Genomic DNA, 22,307 nt, shown 5'->3' with positions numbered 1-22,307 from the left:
AAGGAACAATTACTTTTTTGGATTAGTTAAGAATAGATAATGATTAAAGAAACAGAACGAAACATAAAGTTAGTAGGGAGGATGTGCCTTTATTATAAGTACAAAATAATAGATATTACTGTATCAATGAAGTAAAAACTTAAAATAAGAAAATAATCCTGCTTAGATGATTTTCATAGAACCATAAGAAAATGATCTGGGACAGAATGATGGAGACATGAGTACCTTAATATGATGTATGATTACCAGGGACACTAAAGCACAAAAGCACAATTTACATCTGTTTTCCATTAGGACTCGACAAATGGCATTTTTTGGCAGATGCCGATTATTGGCCAATTGTTCAAAGCTGGCTGATGGCCGATAGTTTTTTCTCCAAATAGCCTATTGCCGATGCCGTTGGCAAAAAAAAATAAAAATCTAACAGAAATAAATTGCGAAGATTGTCAGGAATTTTAAGGATCATTTATTCATTTCACTTTACTTCCTTTCTACGAATAGGGAATTGTAATCACAAAAAAAAATCAGATTTTGACCTAAATTTCTATTTTACGATCACCCAATTTGAACTTCGCAAGTTTTTTCGGCACATCTATACCTGTATATGTACTTAAGAACATCTAGATGACTGTAATATCCATTTTGAACAAATCCTCAGTTAATTATAGCAAATTCTCTTGTGATATCTTCATGCGCATAAACTTGTGTCTCTCAAAAACATTATGAAATAGTAAGTTGAAAACTCATATGTACGTTGTATGATCTAAAAGTTCGAGGACAAGCTGTTTAAAACCTTACCCTGAATAGTTCACATTACCGAAGCACATCTATCTACAAAATGGTCACCTTGAATGACTATGCACTTCTGCCAATGTTCGTATAGCTTTTAGAAGCACTCCTGGCAGCCATTTTTCACAACCTCCTGTAAGGCCTCTTGTGCTGCTGCTTTAAGTTCATCGTGGGGAAGAAGGCGACTTTCATGTTGGGGATTCACGGTTCGATTGGTAAATACTATGATATGACTAACAAATAACATGACCTTTCGTCGGACTTAGCTCCGTGTGACTTTTACCAGTTCCCAGCAAAAAAAAAAAACATTTGCATGGACGCCGCTTTCTTCCGTCAGCAGAAGATAAAGCTGCATCACAGAAGGTTGCCAAAAATGGCTTCCAGGAGTGTTTCCAAAAGTTATATGAACATTGACAAAAGTACATAGTCCCTCAAGGTGACCCTTTGAAGGTGGATGTGCTTCGGTAATGTGAACTATTCTGAGTAAGGTTTTACACATCTTGTCCCCGAACTTTTGGATCGTACTACGTACAATCCGTATAGGGTGTAGTTATGTTCTCCTTTTTTGACTGCTGTATGATGAAAGAGAAAGAAAAGAACAGCCAAAAAAAAAAAAGAAAAGAAAAGAAAGAAAGATAACCAATTGATTTCCTTTTTTGAATTGAAAACACAACTAAGATTTCAGTTATAACATAATAATGTATGAATTTAGGTACACTATACATAGTTAAAAAATTTAAATTATGTTGATTAATCATTCAAAAAAATAAATTATTTAATTGAGAATAAAAATATGAAATCATCAACAAATTACGCAATTAAAGTGGAAAGATTGCACGTAGACATATTTTTGTCATCAAATTAAACAAAAAGGGTAACAGATAAATTACAATATTAAATTATAAAAGGAATATTTTTATACTTATATAAAATTTATGAATTGAAAAGTTTGCAATTTTTCATAAAAGCTATAACAGTGACAACTTTTTTGATGAAACAAAATAGCCATGGAAAAAACGAGGTTTTTAACACACAGCTACAGTAAACAAACTCGATATTTACACAAGTTAATAATAACTGAATACATATACTACTTGATCTGATGTTTGCACACATAATATTGAACAATTTGATTGTTTAATCTTTTATGAAGCCCTATAAAAAGGTTCTAATTAAATTTTTCAATTCAACAATAATTTTCTGAAATTTAAAAAATTGCATTATAGAAAATCCTTGAAACTTTCCGATAACATACTATTAAAAATATGATGAAAGCAAAAATAATTTATTTAATGATTTTATAAAAATACATTAAAATAGTTATTTACAATAGAAAAAAAAATCGATTGCTATAAATGATGCAAAAAAGGTAGCGCATTACGAAATATAGGTGAAACAAGTATGAGAAATACAACGCAAAATGACATTTCTTGAGCAAAATAAATAATTGCTAAATATTTAAGAAATGCTTGAAACTACGAGGGAGGGGGGGGGGGGTCACTCTCTGATTTTGGAGTAACTCGCAACATTAAACAACCGCCCTACACACGCAACTTTGAGTACATTTTGTTAGTACAGAACCGCTACCACCAACGCGTCGGAAGGGTTTCTAAACTTACACTTCCGAAGAAAAAATTCAGAAGTCTCTTTGATTTCCAAATTATGTCACTATTCAAAACGTCTTTAATCAATTTCTTAACATTAATGTTCGACATTTTTCCTAAACAATAGAAAAAGTTTGAAAAAAGAAAATTCTAATTTTATGAATGGTATTAGTTTTAAAGAACTCGGAAGTACAACTAGAGTTTAATTTCAGAAATGGAAGGAAGGGAAGGTGGGTACACAAGTGTTCTTGGAAGTACAAAAAATAATCTTAAAAAATAAAGTTTAAAATAATCATAAATATTGAGCAGAAAAACCCTTTTAAAACTTGCACCTGAGTTTGTTTTGACGTGCAGTGGCGGATGGCAAATGTTGCAATTGCGCGAGAGGCCCCTTAACTATAGGGGCACCATAAGAGTTACAAAAATGCTTATGATAAATGTTTTGCAACTTCCGTGATAGAGAAATAGGGCTCCAAAACGTATTTCGAAGGGCCCCAAACATGTAACTTCACCGAAGTGATACAGAAAAGACTGCATTACTGTGATTCATATTACAAATATCGAAAAATTAAAAATTACCATCATTTCAAAGGGAATCTGACAAAATGACACAAAAACGGTTTCGCCATCTTACATTTGTTTCCAAGTTTGTCTCCAATCCAGCAATATATCACCAAATGATCGCATAGGCTGAGACCCTATATTAGTTTTGCATTGAAATAAGTAATTAATAGCCACAAAAAAAATGAGTAAATAGGCTTTTTAGAACATCCGATCGAAAACAAAAAGGGAAGTGCACAACTGGAACATATGCACACCCCCCATGCGAAATTTTAACCTTCTACAGCTTACCATTTTTGAGTTATGACTTATGAGAGATACATACGTACATCCAGCCGCAAAAAAAAAAAAAAAAAAACGCAATAATTAATTTATTTGGTACCTGAATGCAGTATTAAAAACTCTTTCAGGGGTGACTAAAATAGAAATTCATACTGAAATTTAAGTAAACAATTTTATTATGAAAACAATAACTCCCTTTACTTTGTATTAAAAGTAAAACAGCAAGGGTCCTTTTTTTTCGAAAACATTGGCCAATTCCATCGGCTTTTTGATGTTTTTCAAGGCCGATGGGCCGATGTTTCCTGCAAGTTAGCATCGGCCGCCGATGCCGATGGCTAAATTGTTGAACTATCGGCGCCGATGCATTGGTCTAGTCCTATTTTCCATACTCCCCACTAATCATTGAGGAGTGCTTGGGGGATATTTTCCTACTAATCTCTCAATGCAGATTTGAGTTCTTGTACTGTTCTGGAAGGGACGGTTCTTTGCTCAACAAGTCTGCCAAGAGCCTCCCAGGCAAGTTCAATTGGATTTAAGTCGGGAAAGTAAGCAGGCCACTGCATACAGAGAATGTTTTCACTTTGCAGTGTTTCTGACCTTTCAATGCTCCAGTGTGGTCGTGTATCGTCATCCGTAAAAAGAAAGTCTGGACCTACAGAACCCTAAAAGACGAACATGGTACAGCATAACATCTCTGAAATACATTTGCGACATATCGCTTTCTTATTCGAAAATGTGAAGCGGTGTTCTGCCATTGTGCATGATGTCTGCCCACACCATGACGCTTGGGCCGTACCGATCACGTTCGCAAACAAATTTTTGTGCATAACGTGTTCCACGCTCTCTCCACAGTAGTTGGTGACCAGAATCACTTGTCACACTGAATCGAGATTCATCAGGGAATATCACTCTAGACCAATTTTGAGGATCCCACCAACATGTTCCTTACACCAGCGTAATCTCACTCGACGATGGCGTGGTTGAACTTGGATGCAACGTACGGGCTTCCGTGCATACAAACCGACATTATTTACTCACCGTGAGATGGTTCTTGCAGAAACATGCGTACCCGTAGCAGTTGTTAGATTTGCAGCTATCTGTCCAGGAGTGAAATTTCTGTTCCTTTTTGCGATGAGGGCTACATAGCGATCCTCTGAAGGTGTGGTGCTTCTTCCACGACCCCTGACATGCTTTTGCAAAACATTTCCACCTTCAATGGCCTTCTTTAATCGGAAGATGGCACTTTCTGATACACCCATTGCAGCAGCCACAGTGGTGACGCTTTGACTTGCTTCTAGTCGTCTAACCGCTCGTCCATGATTGTAGATACTCAAATGATGTCTTGCTGACATTTTACTCTTAAGTATTTCAAGATCCAAACAGAATTACAGAGAAAAACCTTTTTTAACATCCAGCACTATTTTTGCTAAAAACCAAACAGCGTGAATTTTCGGATGAATCTTGAGCGTGCATGCACTGTCTTTTATACAGATAACGAGTCTTGGTCTACCACACCATCTGAACTTGAATTTATTTCCATTGGCTAGGTGGTCGAGGTACAAATTTGCATAAATCACTCGTTCCTTAGCAATTGTCAAGCAGTGTATAACTAGTGTCCGAGCTACAAGTTCTGATCACAAACACCCCTTGAACATCTATATTATGTGTTATTACACTGGGGCTGCATCGAATGTAGAGGTATGTGACAGAATGTAATTCAAAAGAGACACTTCAAACTACAACAGTTGTCAAATTGCTAGGGGGTATTTTCACACCTTTTATGTCTTTAGATTTGAATTGTTCTTTTAGAAAGAATGATTAAATTCAAATTTATTTCATTTCCCGGTAGTATTTAAGCATATTTTTTTGAGTGAGATAATGTAAATATTTATCATTTATCTTTTTTTAAAAAAAAGAAGCCACTAGAAGGAAACGAAAGCAAGTGCCAAAAAAGAGAGAGAGAGATAACTGGTGGGAATGTTTGGAGAGCCTCTCCTCTGTTTTCTGGGGAGAGATGGTGACAATATCTCTGGCAAATACTGCTATGCAAGATCGATTTTAAAAAACTTTTTAACAAAAGAACAATTGCATGCATTTTTTATTAACTTCTTGCTACTTACATCCTTTCACATTGCACTACCTTTTATAAGCAATATGATAATATATATATATACAGTGAAACCTGTCTACGATATTTTCCTTGGTCTCAAGCAGAATGGCAGCAATAAATAATCAAACTGTCTATAACGATAACCTGTCTATAACAATATCATTTTTAGGTCCCAACAGTATCGTTGTAGACAAGTTTTACTGTATATCAAGATCAAGAGAATTTTCTGCTACATACAGTATAGTCTCGAAAATCCGAGTCACCAAAGTTCAAGGTTGTACTTAATTCGAGGTGCTTACTTAATATGTTAAATTACATTTTCTAGCTCCAAAAAAAAAAATTGTTTTGTTAAAAAAAAAATATTTTCATTAAAATCTGAAAATAGAAATCTTTTGCCACTGTTAAACATTTTCAACTACATACAGCAAATAATAAAAAAAATCATTGAGAGGTTTGTGACAACACTCCCTAAGGGACACGTAATATTCAACAACTACAAAATGTGAATAAAGAGATGCCTTGGAGGTAACTTGATACGTAAAATTTACATTAATGTGCCACAAAGAACGCGTAAACATGCCTTTTGGAACAACTGATTGGAGTAAAAAAAAAGGTTCACAATTTGATACCGCACAAGTCGTAGACACCTTCGACAGCTAACTGTTTTTGTCTTATGCCAGTTACAGACATACTCTCGCAAGTACATAGATACAGACGTAATGACAAAACTCATTGAAATGGATTCGAGCACTGTCAAAACGCATGTTTGGTTGCCTACAAATTTGCATGCATAAATAGGTACAGATATCGTGAAACAAAAAGTCAAAATTCGTTTAGAGGTAATTAAAAAGTGAAACGTATGTTAACATTTCAGTGATAATTTTTTCGTGAAGACTCTTTAATTTGTGGGGAAGTAAAAGGTGCTCTTCATTATGCCATTCGAAAAGAGTAAAATTTTAATGTGGAAGAATTTTCCAGTTAATACGAGGTGGCATGAGCCTCAATTACCTCGGATTTTTGAGACTCTACTGTACTATCAATTTTTGCTGGGAAAACAAAAATAAAAATACCATGAATTCTAGCAAAGCTTTTTACGATGATTGCTCGGCCCCCAAGATGTCTGGGTTCAAGCGCTGCATGTTCTCGGCTACTTCCTTCGCCGTAATTTTCATCTCCAACAGCAACCCATTTCAATCCTTTGGACTATATTGAAAAAAATAAATGTTAAAACATTGCAAGTACAAAAAAGTTCTTCTTCTTAAGTTTTAGATTGCAGAGGAGTGTGTCAGAGAGCATGTAATCTCCATGGGTTCCCAACCGGTGGTTTGCGAACACCTGAAGGTAAATATAAAACATTGTAATGGCAGAATTTTAACATCTTTGTTTGAGATGAAGTCTTAAGTTTAAACAGTTTTTGTTCAACTTTTATTCATTTGTCTCTGGCACATTCGATACTCTTTCAGTAGCGTAACTATGGGGTCTGGCGCCCCTGGCAAACAAAAGAAATTGTGCCCCCCTCCCCCCAGTTCATCCACATGGGAAGTCACCGGAGGTCAATGTGACCTCCAAAAAAAAACTTTATTTTTGAACATTTTTATTAATTGATTTGACCAATAGGAGTCAGCATTGTAATTTTTTTTCTTATTTTTTTTTAGAATTGTTTTCAATGATGTCCAATGCTACTTCTCGGTTGATTATATATACCTCCTCTAGCTCTTTTTTTAGCAAGTTTTTTTTTTAAAATTTTTAAAAGCATTTTTCTAATTCTATAATAAATAAAAAAACCTTAAATTTTTTTTTAATTAGTCGAAATGCCACCCCCGGCGAGAGTCACTCGTCCCAACCCCTAGTTAGTCTACTGTACTCTTTGGATGCAAATTTTAGCACATTTGTCAACATATTTTGTAAATTAAAAGAATAATTCTGTCATTACAAGGCACAAGTTTTTACCGTTTTTGTTGAATACGATAAAGTTGAACCAGTGCCAAAAAAGTTCAATCATTAAACACAATGTATTCAGATGAAAGCATATGAATGTTTTCGTTTTCTCAGTAACTTTTGATTAGAAAATTAAATTTAACTTGATGGAAACATTAGATAGTGCATATACGAACGACTGAAATAACTTTAGTCAATTTTTAATGTTTAGTTTCTTTACTATTTGAGCGATGAAGAGCTGTCGTGCTACTGTTTATTGCTATAATTTTCAAATTAACTAGACTACTGAATATTTTAAACTTGATTGGTAAAAAAGAAAGAATGGCTAGCAACCCCCCCCCCCCCCCCAAAAAAAAAAAAGGCATAGAAAGTGTGAAAAAGGAAACAATAATATGTTCGAAAAAAATCCTGGGTGATGGTTATACAGTGTGAGATATACCGTAAATAAATTCAAAGGAATTACACCATAGAACACACACCTAGTTGTGCTGTATGTAAAAAAAATGAATTCACCAAATTTGTGCAGAAAAGCTCTCATTATAAGTCAGCTTAAAATAATTTTCTTGGATAAAATTTACCATTTATGTAATAAGAATTTATTATAGGCGATTTTTATTTATCAACAGTGAAGTAAAATAAAAAATAACTACACACTGAAATAAAATACAAAATAACTAACTATAACATAAGGACAAGCACTCAAATAATCAATATATGCAGCATATCTCATCAAACAACTAGATTCAGAGCCCGTTTCAAGAAGATATAAGTTCAGTAAACTTCATAATTTTACCTGAAGAAAGATCATTTTGTTAATTTGTATTTTGAAAGTATTTATAAAGATCAGTTTTTTAACTAACTTCTGATTCAGCATTTCAAATAAGTTCGCTGTTGTGTCAGAAAAAAGCATTTTAAACTTTATTACTCCTTTAGGAACATTTCTATGCAAAAAAGGATTTTCAACACATCGGGTGCCTCCTCCTCACACAAAAAAATGAGAAAAATACCCCTCAAAAAACACCCACTCTAAAACTTCAATGCCGCAGTCTGCGGAGCAACCCTTTCTAGGTGAGCACCTCTCCAACGCATGCTGAAACTAGGAGTGTCCTTCTAGGGGCAGGGTTCATGGCACAGACAGCGGCATTGAAATTTTTAGAGGGGTTGTTTTGAAGGGTATGGTTTTTTTTGGGGGGGGGGCAGGATCCCTCTCTTAGTAGGGTCTTCGTGGTATTAGGGGTTAACCTTACTCTTGGGGGGGGGGGGACCATCCCTGCTGAACCATTGAGAAGGAATACTAATGGTGGGAGCCATAGCAAATGTCTCAGTGAAATAAGCTTGGGATCCAATGTTTCCCAGGTCAGGTGACTTTTCTGGCTGGAAGTTGTCGCGTTTTGGCACGCAATCGCTCTTTTGGCATTAAATATTTTTCAGACGACGCGGCGGCGCTAATTATGAAGTCGGGGCTACAGATCAGAGCAACTCTGGCTCCAACTCCTTTACCGCATAATAATAAATAAATAAATAACGGATACAAATACAGGTCTATCATTCAAATTCTCTCTCCCCACTTCTTTTCGGACTTTAAAATATAATGTAATCGCATTTTTCATGTATTTTGATGTTTATTCCCTAAAATGACGGGCATGTACAAATAGTTTGAAGTGTTCTGTTATTGACTGAAAATTTATGGATTCATATGGATTGTAATCAATGTTTTGAAATGATTTCATGCGCAGGCATACTAGTATTTTAATTGAAGCATAAAAAAAGCAAAACTTTATTCTTGCGCATCTGCTGTTCACAGGAGCTTGGCGAGAAAATATTCGCCAACAAAGCAAATGTACACAAAATGCTTCACAGCTGTTAAAATAATTACTAGTTAAGTAAAAAGTGTTTTTATGGAACTAAAATGTTATTTGCACTCAAGATATACAATGTTTTACAACTTTTATAGGTAAAATAAGTACAAAAATTTAAAAATTACAAGCTACTGTGGAATTTGTCGTTGAATGCATATAAATATTATTTTTTCTTTATTTAGAAGTAAAAAACATTTGTATATGCTAGGGAAAAGTTACTGGACCTAATGGTGTGGCTTTTTCCTCACAGTTTACAATGCTAGAATACTGCACTATTACTATAAATCTAATTTTTCCCTTCTACAGTTAAAGGTTGTTATTATACATGGCTTCAGCTAATGAAAACTTCTTCAGCGGTTATGGTCAACTCGAAATTGCTGCCCAGGTCACATGGTACTGTTGCCGTATCGGGATAGTAGGGTTGCACTCTCTCCATCTATTCCTTCTCAATGTGCTGAACCTGTCAGATATTTGAGCCAAACTTTAAATTTCTTTATTCCACAACTATCTCAATTTAGAATTATTTTAAAGTTAACAACCTCTAAGAATTATAACTGGATTTGTTCTGTTGAATTTATTTTGAAATCATTTCCTAGCTAGAATTTTGGTTTGGAACAATATAGCAACGTAGCTACTCCTTTGGGTGCATGATCCTCATGCTCATTTTTGTTCCTGAGACACCCTATCCCTTCACAAAAGTGAACTCTCCCATCTGTGGTCTACTGTCAACACCGAGTAACTACCTTATCACTCGACGGCCGATACGCACTTCCAGCAAACTACAATGAAACACCGTTTATACAATTCTCTTTTATACGTTTTTTTCAATTATACGTTTTTTAATATGGTCCCTACAGAGTTTAATACATATAAACGCAAACCTATTATACTTTTTTTTTCATTTATACGCTCTTTTCATACAGCCCCTGGAGAAACGTATAAACGGTGCTCCACTGTACAACTAAAACTACTTTATTAAGAATGTAGTCGACTACAATTACTTTTTTCAAAAATGTAGCAACTACAAACTACTTTTTAAATGTAGTCTTTACTTTGCAACTTTTTACAAAAATAATAATAATAATAACAAAGCAACATACACACCATTTGAGAATTGAACAAAAAAAATTCAAAAAGTGATTTAGATTAATTAATTGGCTCATTTGAACATGGAATTTTACTAAGAAATATTTATTCTTTCTTACCTATAATTAGCCAATTTGTCATTCCAAACATTTTTTTATGATTTTTGCAAATAGGAAAGGCTGTAAAAGTTGAAGGAATTCAACCTTCAAATTTTTAATCCATTCCTGATAGTGAATATTTAATTCAAGAAGTGCAACTTGGCTACTTGAAAATGTAAATAGATGCAGTCATAATTCGATTTAAATTTTACAGATATATATATATATATATACATAAAATTGATTAAGATGATGAAAAACTTTTTTTAAACAAAATAGAAAAACTTTAATTATCATAATAGGAGTTAATTTTATAGGGAACTTATATTTTTTAGTGTCTGGACCTGGACACTATCTCCTTTTTCATTCCACTGATAAAATAAAATAAAAGCATTTTTAAATTTTACCGAATAACTTCAAAAACTTAAAATATTTAATAATTGACTTTTATTAGATTTATGTATCAGCACTCAATCAGTTATTAAAAAAAAGAAAAGAAATAGGAAAAAATATCAAATATGGTACTAGTATTTATATAATTGAATATTAATAAATATCCGAAATATGAAATAAATGCTTACTTTTCTTCAATGTACAATTTTAACTACAGTGGACTCAAAAGAAACAATGCGATTCGATTTATGCAGAGTTTTTCTCCAGTAACGAATTTTGGAACTAACGCGAATTCCTCACCCGCAACACGAAACTTTTCGGAAGGGAATCGCGGGGCATATGTATCACCTTCTTTATTGGATACCAAATATTAGTTTTGTGAATAAATTTTCCCTTTAGCATCACTGAAAGCGGAAGTTCCCCACAACGTACTATTTGAAACATTGCTTTGTCGATGTAAAAATCGCCACTCCAAATCTTTTTCATTCTAAATATGAAGTTGATGATACACAATTTTGCATAAGTTTATCTTTAGTTCAAAAATTGAAGGAAAAATAGGATGATACACAATTTTGCATAAGTTTATCTTTAGTTCAAAAATTGAAGGAAAAATAGAAAGTTTCCGACAACTAAAGAAATGTAAAGATTTTCGATATGCTTGAACAACTTAAAAGTGTATAGAACATGATTACTGTATCTACTGTACAGTAGGGTGGGTCGAAAAACAACTTTTTTATTGGGATGATAGGTAGTGCGGAAAAGGTGTCATTGGTTAAGCAAAGTGTGCATAAAAAATTTGAATTTTTTCTGAGTTTCTTGATCTGCTGCAATTGGGTTGAAGTTTCGAAAAAATGCTGTTTTTTTCATGTTTTCAGCAAAAATTAGTAAAAATAGTATGTTTCTATTTTCGATGATGAGTTGCGTGGAAACAGTGCAATTGGTGGTACTATACTCCCATAAAAATTTTGAGGTGTGTGGTATAGCTCTTTCCTTTGCTGCAAATGAGTCGACGTTTTCGCAATTTTCAGTTTTTTTTAACGCTGAATACCAACTAAAGCTGATACGGAATCTTACGAAATTGCGCTCCAAACCATTATGCTACGTTGTCGTGCGGTGGGACGTTCCACAGTTACTGCCGGATTAGATCTATCTCCAAGTCGACGTGACACACGTATGCGGCGACTATCACTGGATAAACAAAACCAGGATTCATCTGAGAACACAACATTTCGCCATTCTGTCATCCACGTCGCTCTAGTCCGGCACCATACTAAACGTTGCTGTCTATGTTGTGGGGGTCAATGGCAGTCTTCTTAGCGGACGCCGTGATTGCAGACCACGTGCAACCAAACGACGGGAAATGGTTCTGGTTGAGATAGGAACATTCAGGGTATGTGGCACCTGCTGCAGAATCAAAGAACAAGTGACTTGTTGGTCTGCTACATATTGTCGGTCGATGCGTCGATCCATGCATTCTTACGTAACTCTAGCTGCCCCTGCACCCCTCAATCTTGCCACATTCCGTTGTTCCAATCATCTTCGGCACAGCCGATGTACTGTGCTCGCAGGGGTATCAGCTGCGATTTGACGTACGGACCAACCTACCCTTCTCAGTCTGATCACCATACCTCTCATAAAATCGTCTATCTGCTGGAAGTGCCTTCGTTGACGGCGGCCTGGCATTCTCTCATGTTACACGTATCCACCAAGACAAAAACAAAATTTCCTCGATAATTCTCCAGTCAGAAATAAAGACACGAATATTGCCCATTTTGCAAGTTCCTTCCCTTATATCTTACTTCACGTGTGTCGAAGAGTTGCGCATTTCACATCATTTACTAACTCAGTGATGTAGGTCTACTCTAAAATTTGCATAAATTTCTGAATACTCCTTCTTAGTGTTGCATTTTCAATGTCGAGCAGTGTATAAGCTGATGGCATGCGAAAACCTACTTATGCTATCATTCTATGTTACCTCTGTCATATATGTATTTATCCATTGGCAAAAGAAAAGGAAAATACTGAAAATTTGAGCACAAACCAAAAATACATAATGGATAGTTGTGCAACAGGTTTCAATCCAGACGGTCATTAGTTACAAGACTGTCCAGAGTTACAAGACAGCCAACCAGGGCCTATTACGTAGTCTAAGAGTGCTCACAGCTGCCTACAGAACTCTTTGCTTGCACCTAACTACCTCAAAACCCAAAGATGCCTTAGGATCCCTTGAACTATTCGTAATACGAATTTATTTGTCCATATGAATCGCCTAAAGAAATGACCAGGGTACGCAAAAGGGATTTTAAATAGTAAATAACATGGCCATCCTAAGAATTCAAGACAATACTACCTCAAAAATAGAAACTGACAAAAAAAAAAGGTATCAAACATTGTGATGAATATTAATTGAATAAATAGATAGCAATTAAAAGAAACAAAGATAAAGAAATTCGAGTGTTTAAGATTTAAAATTCCAAAATTAAAATTCAAGTTAACAGAACACGACGATATGCTCCGGTTTGGTTCTCAACCAATATCAGCCAACCTTGAATCACAAAAAGTCTTTCGTCACAAGAAACTGGAATAAACATAGTATCCGAAAGAATTTTAGAACCTAAAGTCCTACGTCAGCTGTGTGTAGAAATAGAATACAACTAAAATAGCACAGAATTTGCAGATGGCCACAAAGGAAACGATGCTTTCATTGTAGCAATACTGTAACAGGTATAAAAGAGCTCAAAGGCAGAAATTTAACTTGAAAAAAGTTTTATTACATAAAACAGTGTAGATAAAAATTGTCTGTTGAAAGTACAAGCAGAAATTTTCTATACATCCACAACATCTTGAGTTTTTTTTGAGTTTTGAGCTGTTTAACTTTAATTTTAAACGCAACTGCACAAAGTTTTCGAATAGAACATTTCAAATTTAAATTTTATATGCAATAAGTAGTTAATTTATGACACATCACGCATCTAAAAATACAACACATATGATAAAACTATATAATGATGGCAGAGAAGTATGGCAAAAATTTGTACTATTTGAGAAAATTTATTGAAAACGTTAAAAACCTGAAACTTAGTAAAGCTTCTATTCATTTGCAGCAAAGGAAAGAACTGTACCGCACAACTCAAAATTTTTATGGGCGACCAATGGCACCTGTTTCATGCTTCTCATTATTGAAAATAAATATATACCAAACACATTGGCTAAACACATGAAAAAATAGCATTTTTTCAAAACTTCAACCCAATTGCGGCAAATCAAAAAATTGGCAGAAAAAAATTCAATTTTTTTATGTACACTTTGCTTTACCAATGGCACCTTTTCCGCACTACCCATCATCGAAACAAAAAAAAAGTTGTTTTTTGGTCCACCCTACTGTGCAGTACTATTGTAATGCTGCATTTTATTATTGCTACATACTATACGTACCATACTGTTTCATTTTATGCCATTCTCCTCCATTGATTTTGTGCATTCTAACAGTGCTTTTATTCAATAACAATGCTTTTTTTTTAAATACAGTAAAATTTCAGTTATCTTTGTTCGGTGATAATATGAAGTTAAGAAATGGGTTTAAACAGTTTGAGGGGTGTTTTTAAATGTCTAAAAAATCGTATAGATACTGTTTTGACCCCCTCCCTCCCCCTTGCTAAAAAAACAAATGCGGTATTAAATTGGTAGTTATCGCTTTTTTCTTTTCTTTTTAAGCCATGCTTTATTCAAGGCGAATATTTGGGAAATGTGAAATTTTCGATGCCAAACAAACTAACGGTGTCAATAGATGGAACATATGGCATCAAGATAACATGTCTGAGGTCAGCTGGAATTTTTCAGTCTTGCAAGTTTGATAAATATAGGTTGTTCCTTTTCATTTCTTTTTTGAAAATTTATTTAAAAGTAGTTTCCAGAAATCGCTACAAACTACTTTTTTTTTGTATCGAACTACTCGCTACTCTTACTTTTTTTAAAAAGTAGTGCGCTACACTACAAACTACTTAAAAATGTATCTACTACAATAGCGTCCCTACTTCCAACCACAGCGCATAGGGCGTTTAACCCTTATCTCCCGGGTGTTGAAGTTTGGATCATTTGCATGTCTTTTCTCAGACTACATCCCTGCCAAGTTTCGTAATTGTAGCTCAATTTCTTTTGGTTGTTGCATATATTTTATGTGACAAAGCCTATATGTAGTTAGTAAATTGCACGCATATTGGAAGAGATGAGATAGGTCTACCACATTAATGAAACCTGTTTCTTCTTTCAGAGTACAAATTTGTATAAAAATGAAAGATGTTTTAACTGCAATGTATTTTTAAATGATTTATATTGTGGTTCTTAGAATATTGAAATACAATGGTTAAAATACTACCTTGTAATGTCTGGCAGTATCTGGTACAGTGCCCCATTCACCAGTCAGGCGATTTTTAATTTTATTAGCTTCACCATTTTCCGAATTGATTGCGCTGCAAAAAAAGGGAAAAAATGTACATTAACAGAGGAATTTAATATTTTGAAATAAAATACTAAATATCATACAATTACTTCATGAAAACGAAGTTGCATATACTTGAATTTCAAGACAAAATTCCAAATTATGCTTAAAAAATTCAAAAATGTAAACAAATATCAGAAGCTGCATAAATTTGAATTCTATCATTTATATTTTTATCTATAGACTAGAGGACCCGACAGACGTTGTTCTGTTCAAACTTTGTAAATTGAAAAGTTAAGAAATTTCAATAAATTGTCAAGTGTTTGAACTGTTTTGTTGAAAAAAATAAGTAAAAAGAAAATGCTTTAAGCTGCTTGGTGTTTGAATGCGTATATTTATTACAACTTGATTTATCTAATGTCCACTGAGTAGTTTTTTCATTAACTATTTTTTTCTCCCGTACTCGAAAGTTTTCTTCCGTTCCTTCAGTCATACTCAAAGGATAAAAAGCGTCCTCAGATATTAAGTGTAAAAAACTAACTACCTATCTACAACAAACGGGAAATCCCGCTGCAACATCCCCCATATAAAAATAATAAAACAATCGAAAAGATATGGTTTAAAAAATGATGAAGTGAAAAACAGTTGCCTGAATAAGCGAAAATCACTCACCCCCCTCCCGATGTAAAATAAACATTCTTCAACTAAAATGACTAAACACACTTTAAAAACGAAAACAATTGTTTGCAATTTGAAATATTTCGCCAAATAAACGAAAAATAAAATAATTACATTAACAGTAGCCTTAACATGTAAACAAATGATCATGCAACTCTATTGTCTATAGCTAAAGTCGCCAAGCCACCACGTTACTGTAATCCAGCCCGTCGGTGCGCGAAGCCAACTCCGACCGATTTGCGGTCTGATCTTTTGAACGAAAACTTTTTAAACTTCATATATTGCCTAATTTGTTCTTTCTGCCAAAGATAAAGATCTTCCACTGCACTAATCTTTTGTGTACAGAACTACCCTGTCGTAATTTATCTGGACGAAAATAAAATTTGTTTCGTCTTTAAATTCCATCATCGTTTCCTTTAATAATGTACCGATTAGTTAGATAATCTTTAAAGTATTCTTGACACTGGTGCCAAAACTCAGATGGATTAGAAACAAATGTTTCTAGGTATGGTAATTTCTGATCATTTGGTTCGGAAAACCTAAAGCCCCGATCCGGTCACATAGTTCAACTACGACGACAGACCGTAGACGGCGTGAACCTTCCAGTACTTTACTTTAAAATATATCACGGGACCTAAAATCGTTGCTTTCAAGAAATGAAGGCTTCTCTCTCTCTCTCGACGTTTTATCTATCCTCAGTTGACGTATCACAGTAGGAAATTTCATTACAAAAAGCAGAGCTGGCTTTCTTATTGTCCTTTGGCAACGGGTTAAATATTTATTTCAGTTCTCGCTCAACAATAGGTTAAAATAAATATTAATCATTTGGGAGACTTAACCATCCAATGTTTAAATTAATGATTAATTAACAAACACATTTCCAATTCGATCCATCGCGCTTCGAAACCATGCTTGCCACAACTCAATTACACACAAAAAGTTTGATCGAAATCGGTCCAGCCGTTTAAAAGCCTTATGGCATAGCTGCCAACCTCAAGATACAAAAAATAGGAGCACTTAAGGGAAAAAATAGGAGCACTGAGGGCTAAAACAGGAGCCTGAAATCGTGGCCTGCGCAAAACCTTCCTTCTGTACCATAAGTTTCCATAAATTCTAAGCACTTATAAAATGCTTTTCTAAATTTTCATGTTAGATTTTCAACAAAACTACAACCAAGTTTAAAACAAAATTATTTTACATTAAAAAAGCAACATTACATAGATACATATTGAAAAGTTTAAAAAAAACATGATTACTGTTTGATTTAATAAAACTGCAATCCTTTTTAAAAATATGCTTTTATACATATCCTACATGCATAAGAACATATTGAAGATTTAAAAAAAAAACAATTATTTCTTATACTTGGAAGTAAAGCAACTTCGTAGTAAAGGTCAAGACTCTGAAATTTTGAAAGTGGCCAGTGGCACTCGACTCCAAAAACTTAGTGGCCATCAATGTCATTAAGTTTTGAAATACAAACTGGAGAGGGGGAGGCAGTTTTTACAACTTCCCTATAAAAATAAAAAAAAATAAAAAAAGATAAAATTTCCCCTTCAAGCAAAATAATTAAAAAAAAAAAAAAACATAACTTTTTGCCTTCTGTTATTTTTAATAGTTTGTATTGAGACAAACAACTAATTCTGTTTTCGGGAACTTAGGCTATTAATAGTCTTGTCTACTTCATGTTGCAAATGACAAAACAGGGCAACAACGCGAAAAAGTCAAGACAATAGATTTTTGAGTTTGTTGCATTAAAAGTAATTATAAATAATTAATGAGCCTTAAAAAAGCTAAAATTTAGACGAAATAACGAGTTTTTAGCACATTAGAGTCTAAACCAATGAGGATAGAATAATATTAAGAAAAAAAATTCTGCATTTTTCAAGAAAAAAATTTAGAATTTTCCGGAAAAAAAAGCCTATTTTGCATTATTTTCAATAGTTTGCATTCCAATAAACAACTAATTCCAGTTATGAAAACTTGGCCACTTAAGAGTATTGTGTACTAAAATCTCGCAAATGACCAAATATGGCGACTAGGTCAAAAATTCAGATATAAAATTTTGAATTTACAGCATGAAAAACAATTATATAAATAATTAATGACCCTTAAAAAACTAAAATTTAGACGAAATAGCGAGTTTTTAGCACATTAGTCCAAACCAATGAGGATAAAATAATATTCTGAAGAAAAAAATTTGCATTTTTCAAGAAAAAAATATAGAATTTTCCGGGGAAAAAAAAAACAGCCCATTTTGCATTATTTTCAATAGTTTGCATTGCAATAAACATCTAATTCCGATTTTGAAAACTTGGCCACTTAAGAGTCTTGTGTACTAAAATCTCGCAAATGACCAAATATGGCGACTAAGTCAAAAATTCAGATATAAAATTTTGAATTTATAGCATGAAAATAATTCAAAAATAAAAAATCCCCATGAAACTACAATTTAATTGCGAATTTTTAGCACATCCGTGTCCAAAGCAATAAGGATAAAATGAAATTTTAAATGGTATAACTGTTTTCATATTTCTCAATAAAATTATTTAAAATAACCAAAAAAAAAAAAAAAACCATTTTGCAGCACATTTTGCTTATTTTCATTAGTTTGCAGTTAAAAGAAACACCCAATTCTGCTTTGTTTTTGAAAACGAAGGCGCTTAAGTATCGTCTGCTAACTTCCATCTTGTGAATGACCAAACATGGCGGCTACGTTTTACACGTAGCTGAAATACTCGATGAAAAAACGACGATCTCCAATCGGCGCTCCCCCTCAGTGTTTATCCTGACACTAAGCTTCCAAAGCATCAAATTGTCTTCTCTTTTGTTGAGTTTGCGCACAATTCCTGCCTTCGAGGATAGGGAAATCTCTTCTTTTTCCTCAAAAATCGAAAAGTGTACAAGCAAAGTCAAAAAAACGGAGTTTTTTGGAAAAAATCGGATTTTCGGAGTACGCAATAAAAATCGGAGAAACTCCGGGAAAAACGGAGCACTTGGCAGCTATGCTTATGGTGACAAACGTCCGCACAGAAGATTTTTATATATTAAGATATGTGTGTTAGTGTGTAAGTAGATAACGAAATCAAGTCATGTTAATAAGAAAAAAGGCAATGAGCTACACATATAAATGAAGTTTAAATTTATTTTGTTTATCACAAGGCTATCACAGTGGTGCACACAACTCTATATGGATCGAAAACGAGCAGAGTTAGATGTGCAAGATATTAATACACTATTTTAAAAAAATTTAATGCGCAACAAAAGAAATTAATCGGACAAAGTAAAATTACAGAGGATTTGATAAGTTATTAAAGTAAATAAAATAAAAGGAAAAAATGAATTGTTATGATTTGAAAATAATTAGGAGACACAAGGTTGCATGTGTTAAAATAACCTTTTATAGTAATTGAAGTGTAAAGGTTTGATGAATTAATAAACAGCAATGTTTAAACACACAAAATTATTAGCTTACAGTATACATATGTTAAAGAGTTACAGGGAGCTACTTTTTCAATGCAAAGTAGTGAGTTTTTGGATGTAAAGACATCGGTAATAAACGTTTAATACTTTGCATTGAAAAAAGGGTTCTCTGCAACTTCGAAACATGTGTATGCAGTAAGCTGCTAATTTTGTGCGTTAAAATACTGTAGTCAAGTAATTACTTCTCTGCATAGAGGTTTTTTTTTTTATGTTCAACGATGTTAAAAGTTGGAACGCTTCCAAAAATGATTTTGGATTTTATATGTTTTAAATGAAGGGATTTTTTTTAACTACTATGATTTGTAATAATATTAAGAAAAATTATTCCTATCTTCAATTTTTAAAAAAAAAATCAAAATTCTGCAGAGTGAAAAGTATTTGCAAGAGAAAAGTTTAATAACCAAAGAAGCCATTAAAAATTGCTTTTCAATACATAAAAAGCTCGTTTCTGAATATAATCTATCACTTGGATGGTTAAAAATGTAATGGAAAAATTAAAACATTGTATATTTAAAAAAAATGAGGCAGTGAGAAGCGAAGGGATGTAAGTGCCAAAATTGAAAATATGAAGATAACCAATACAAACGGTGGGTGAACCCCTCCTCTATCTTAGAGCAAGATAGAGGCCACTTACATTCTTTTGCTTCTCATTGTCTCAAATGTATCGTTGTTGTGAATGTGACTTTTTATGCAGATTTTAAAGGGCAAAGGAAAGTCTCGACGTGGAGTCAAAAGCCCACTCAAATACTGAATGTTTTTGGTTGAGCAAATAGCTATACAGTAAATTATTAAAAATCATCGCAAATATTGAAAGATGATCAGTAAATTTAAAAGCAGGACTCTTACAACTTCATATTTTTTGTCTCAGTTTCTCACATGTTTTGTCTCATTTAGACAGATCACAAAAACAGCCCAAAAAACTCATGATTTCCTTAAAAACAAGTAAAGTTTTTGTGCTTTATTATGCCATGTGATATTTTAAGGAATAATTTAAGCTAAAATTATTCTTGAAATTACACGAAAATATTTTTTTAAGTTTTGGCATAGAAATGGATCAACTTAAATTTTAATACTTGCTACTAAAAAATGGCGGTTATTAGCAGTCAAGCAAATTTCGAATCCTTATAAAATATAATAAAATTACTTTACTGATTTTAACTTAGTTGTATGTGACTGGTAGATCTATATATATATATGACTCAATCTCTAAATGACATGCTTTGAAACAATCAGCCTGAAGCTCTAATTAGCTACATTGGTTTTCTGTAACACATTAATCATCTACCTTTGTTGTTATGGAGTTTTTTTTTTTTTGTCAAGGCTTTTCTAAACATCATTTTTTTTAAATTAAACTTTCTCAGCCATAATGTTGATGTGAACCTTTACAAGTTCAAATATTTGTCATATGAGCAAAGAAGCAGTACATTGTTTAATTGTGCACTTCCCATTTTGGTTACATTTTCATGTTCTAAGAAGGCTTTTTAATTGTTTTTACTCATTCTTTTGCATTAAATCAAAGTCATCATTAAGTTCTTTTTATGTCAAGGAATTTTTTGTCTTCTACGAAATAAATGATTAGTGTATTTAGGACTCAAAACTAATAGTTCAAAAGATAAACACATAAATAAAAAGGACTGCATAAGTTGTGCCTAGGATAAATTTTTTTTTCTTCACTAAACAATTAAAAAACAGAGAAAACCTTTAAGAAAATGAGAATTGTCAACATAAGACATAGTTCCTTCTATATAACAATCAATTGTTAATTCACTTGTATTGACATGGGTGCCACTCTACAAAATGGCCAGGACTGAAAAGCGCGTGGCGCAATTTCGTGACACAAAAATGTTAGCGCGCAATATATTTGATGTTTTATACAAATATATTGCTTATTTTTGAGGTAGCAATTAGCTATATATATATATTTAAAAAAAATGTAAAATTAACTATGATCTAAACTTTTAAAATAATTCTTTGCAATATAAAAAGATTTTTTTAGGAGAAAAATGCTGAAAAATAAATAATTCAGAAGTAAATGAAACAGAAAAAAACTTGCTATATGTTATTGAATAAAAAAAGCTTCTGGTTTTATAGTTCATATAAAAAAATTGCTGGAGGTAAAAAAAAAATCAGGTAAGATGTTCTTGGCTGTAAGATACATTGTAATGAACAGATTTAAAATAATTTTCTGGATTAACCACATAATGAATGAAATAATTTAATTAGCCTTTGAAAAATAACTGCTTATTTTTTAAGTTTAGCATGTGTGGTAGATTTTTTGTCTTCCGAAGATCTTTTTGTGGGCATAGCTACTTTTATAGAAACTTTCTCAGCCATTCCTTTCTGCAACTCTGGCACCTTGTCCCCATCTTTTTTTGAGTTAGGAGTAAAAACAACAGCAGATGCTGCAACAGGCTTATTTACTGTCACTTTTTTTTCTACTGCAGCAGCAGTTGGTTTCTTCTCTTTCTTATCTAAGGACAGGTGATACATTTGCCTTGAGGTATGAACAGCTTTTCTCATTTTAGAGTCTGGCTTCATTTCTGTGAATTTTATACTCCTCCTTCGCAGACCATATTTGATAATCGAAGTAGCTTCACTTGAATCGTTCAATAACGATAGATTTGTTTCGTCAATAAAAATCATTATTACGAAAGCTGAATATTAAAAATGTAAAACATACAAAATAAAACCATTTAATTTAAATGATAAAATTTCAACAACAGAAATTATCCTGCCAAATATGAAACACTAATTAATCAAGTAGAAAAAGCACGATGCACATTTTCCGTAGAAAGATAAACAATCTTTCAACAGAGTTCAGTTCACTTCACTTCATTTTTAAGCACACATCGCGGAGTAATGTAAAAACAGGAGGGATGCGTTTCCTCACCAGCTTCAACGCATCGCGCCTCTTTTCCCACGGCAAACTGAACCACGAGAGCTAACACTATTTTTTTTACCACAGCGTTGAGGATGACACGAGCGCTG

At 33.3% G+C, this 22,307-nt stretch overlaps 1 protein-coding gene across 1 annotated transcript in view; it reads right to left on the bottom strand.

Moving 5' to 3' along the window:
- LOC129231756 (aconitate hydratase, mitochondrial-like) overlaps window positions 1–22,307 on the bottom strand; it is a 102,474-nt gene that overhangs the window by 22,983 nt on the left and 57,184 nt on the right. Inside the window, 2 exon segments of the mRNA XM_054866125.1 lie at window positions 6,417–6,549; window positions 15,096–15,189. Coding sequence (XP_054722100.1) covers window positions 6,417–6,549; window positions 15,096–15,189 — 227 coding nt within the window.

Source organism: Uloborus diversus, chromosome 1 (assembly GCF_026930045.1).
Source record: "Uloborus diversus isolate 005 chromosome 1, Udiv.v.3.1, whole genome shotgun sequence".
Taxonomy (NCBI): Eukaryota; Metazoa; Arthropoda; class Arachnida; order Araneae; family Uloboridae; genus Uloborus; species Uloborus diversus.
The sequence above is the reverse complement of the archived record's forward strand: the minus strand, read 5'-3'. Positions and strand labels throughout refer to the sequence as shown.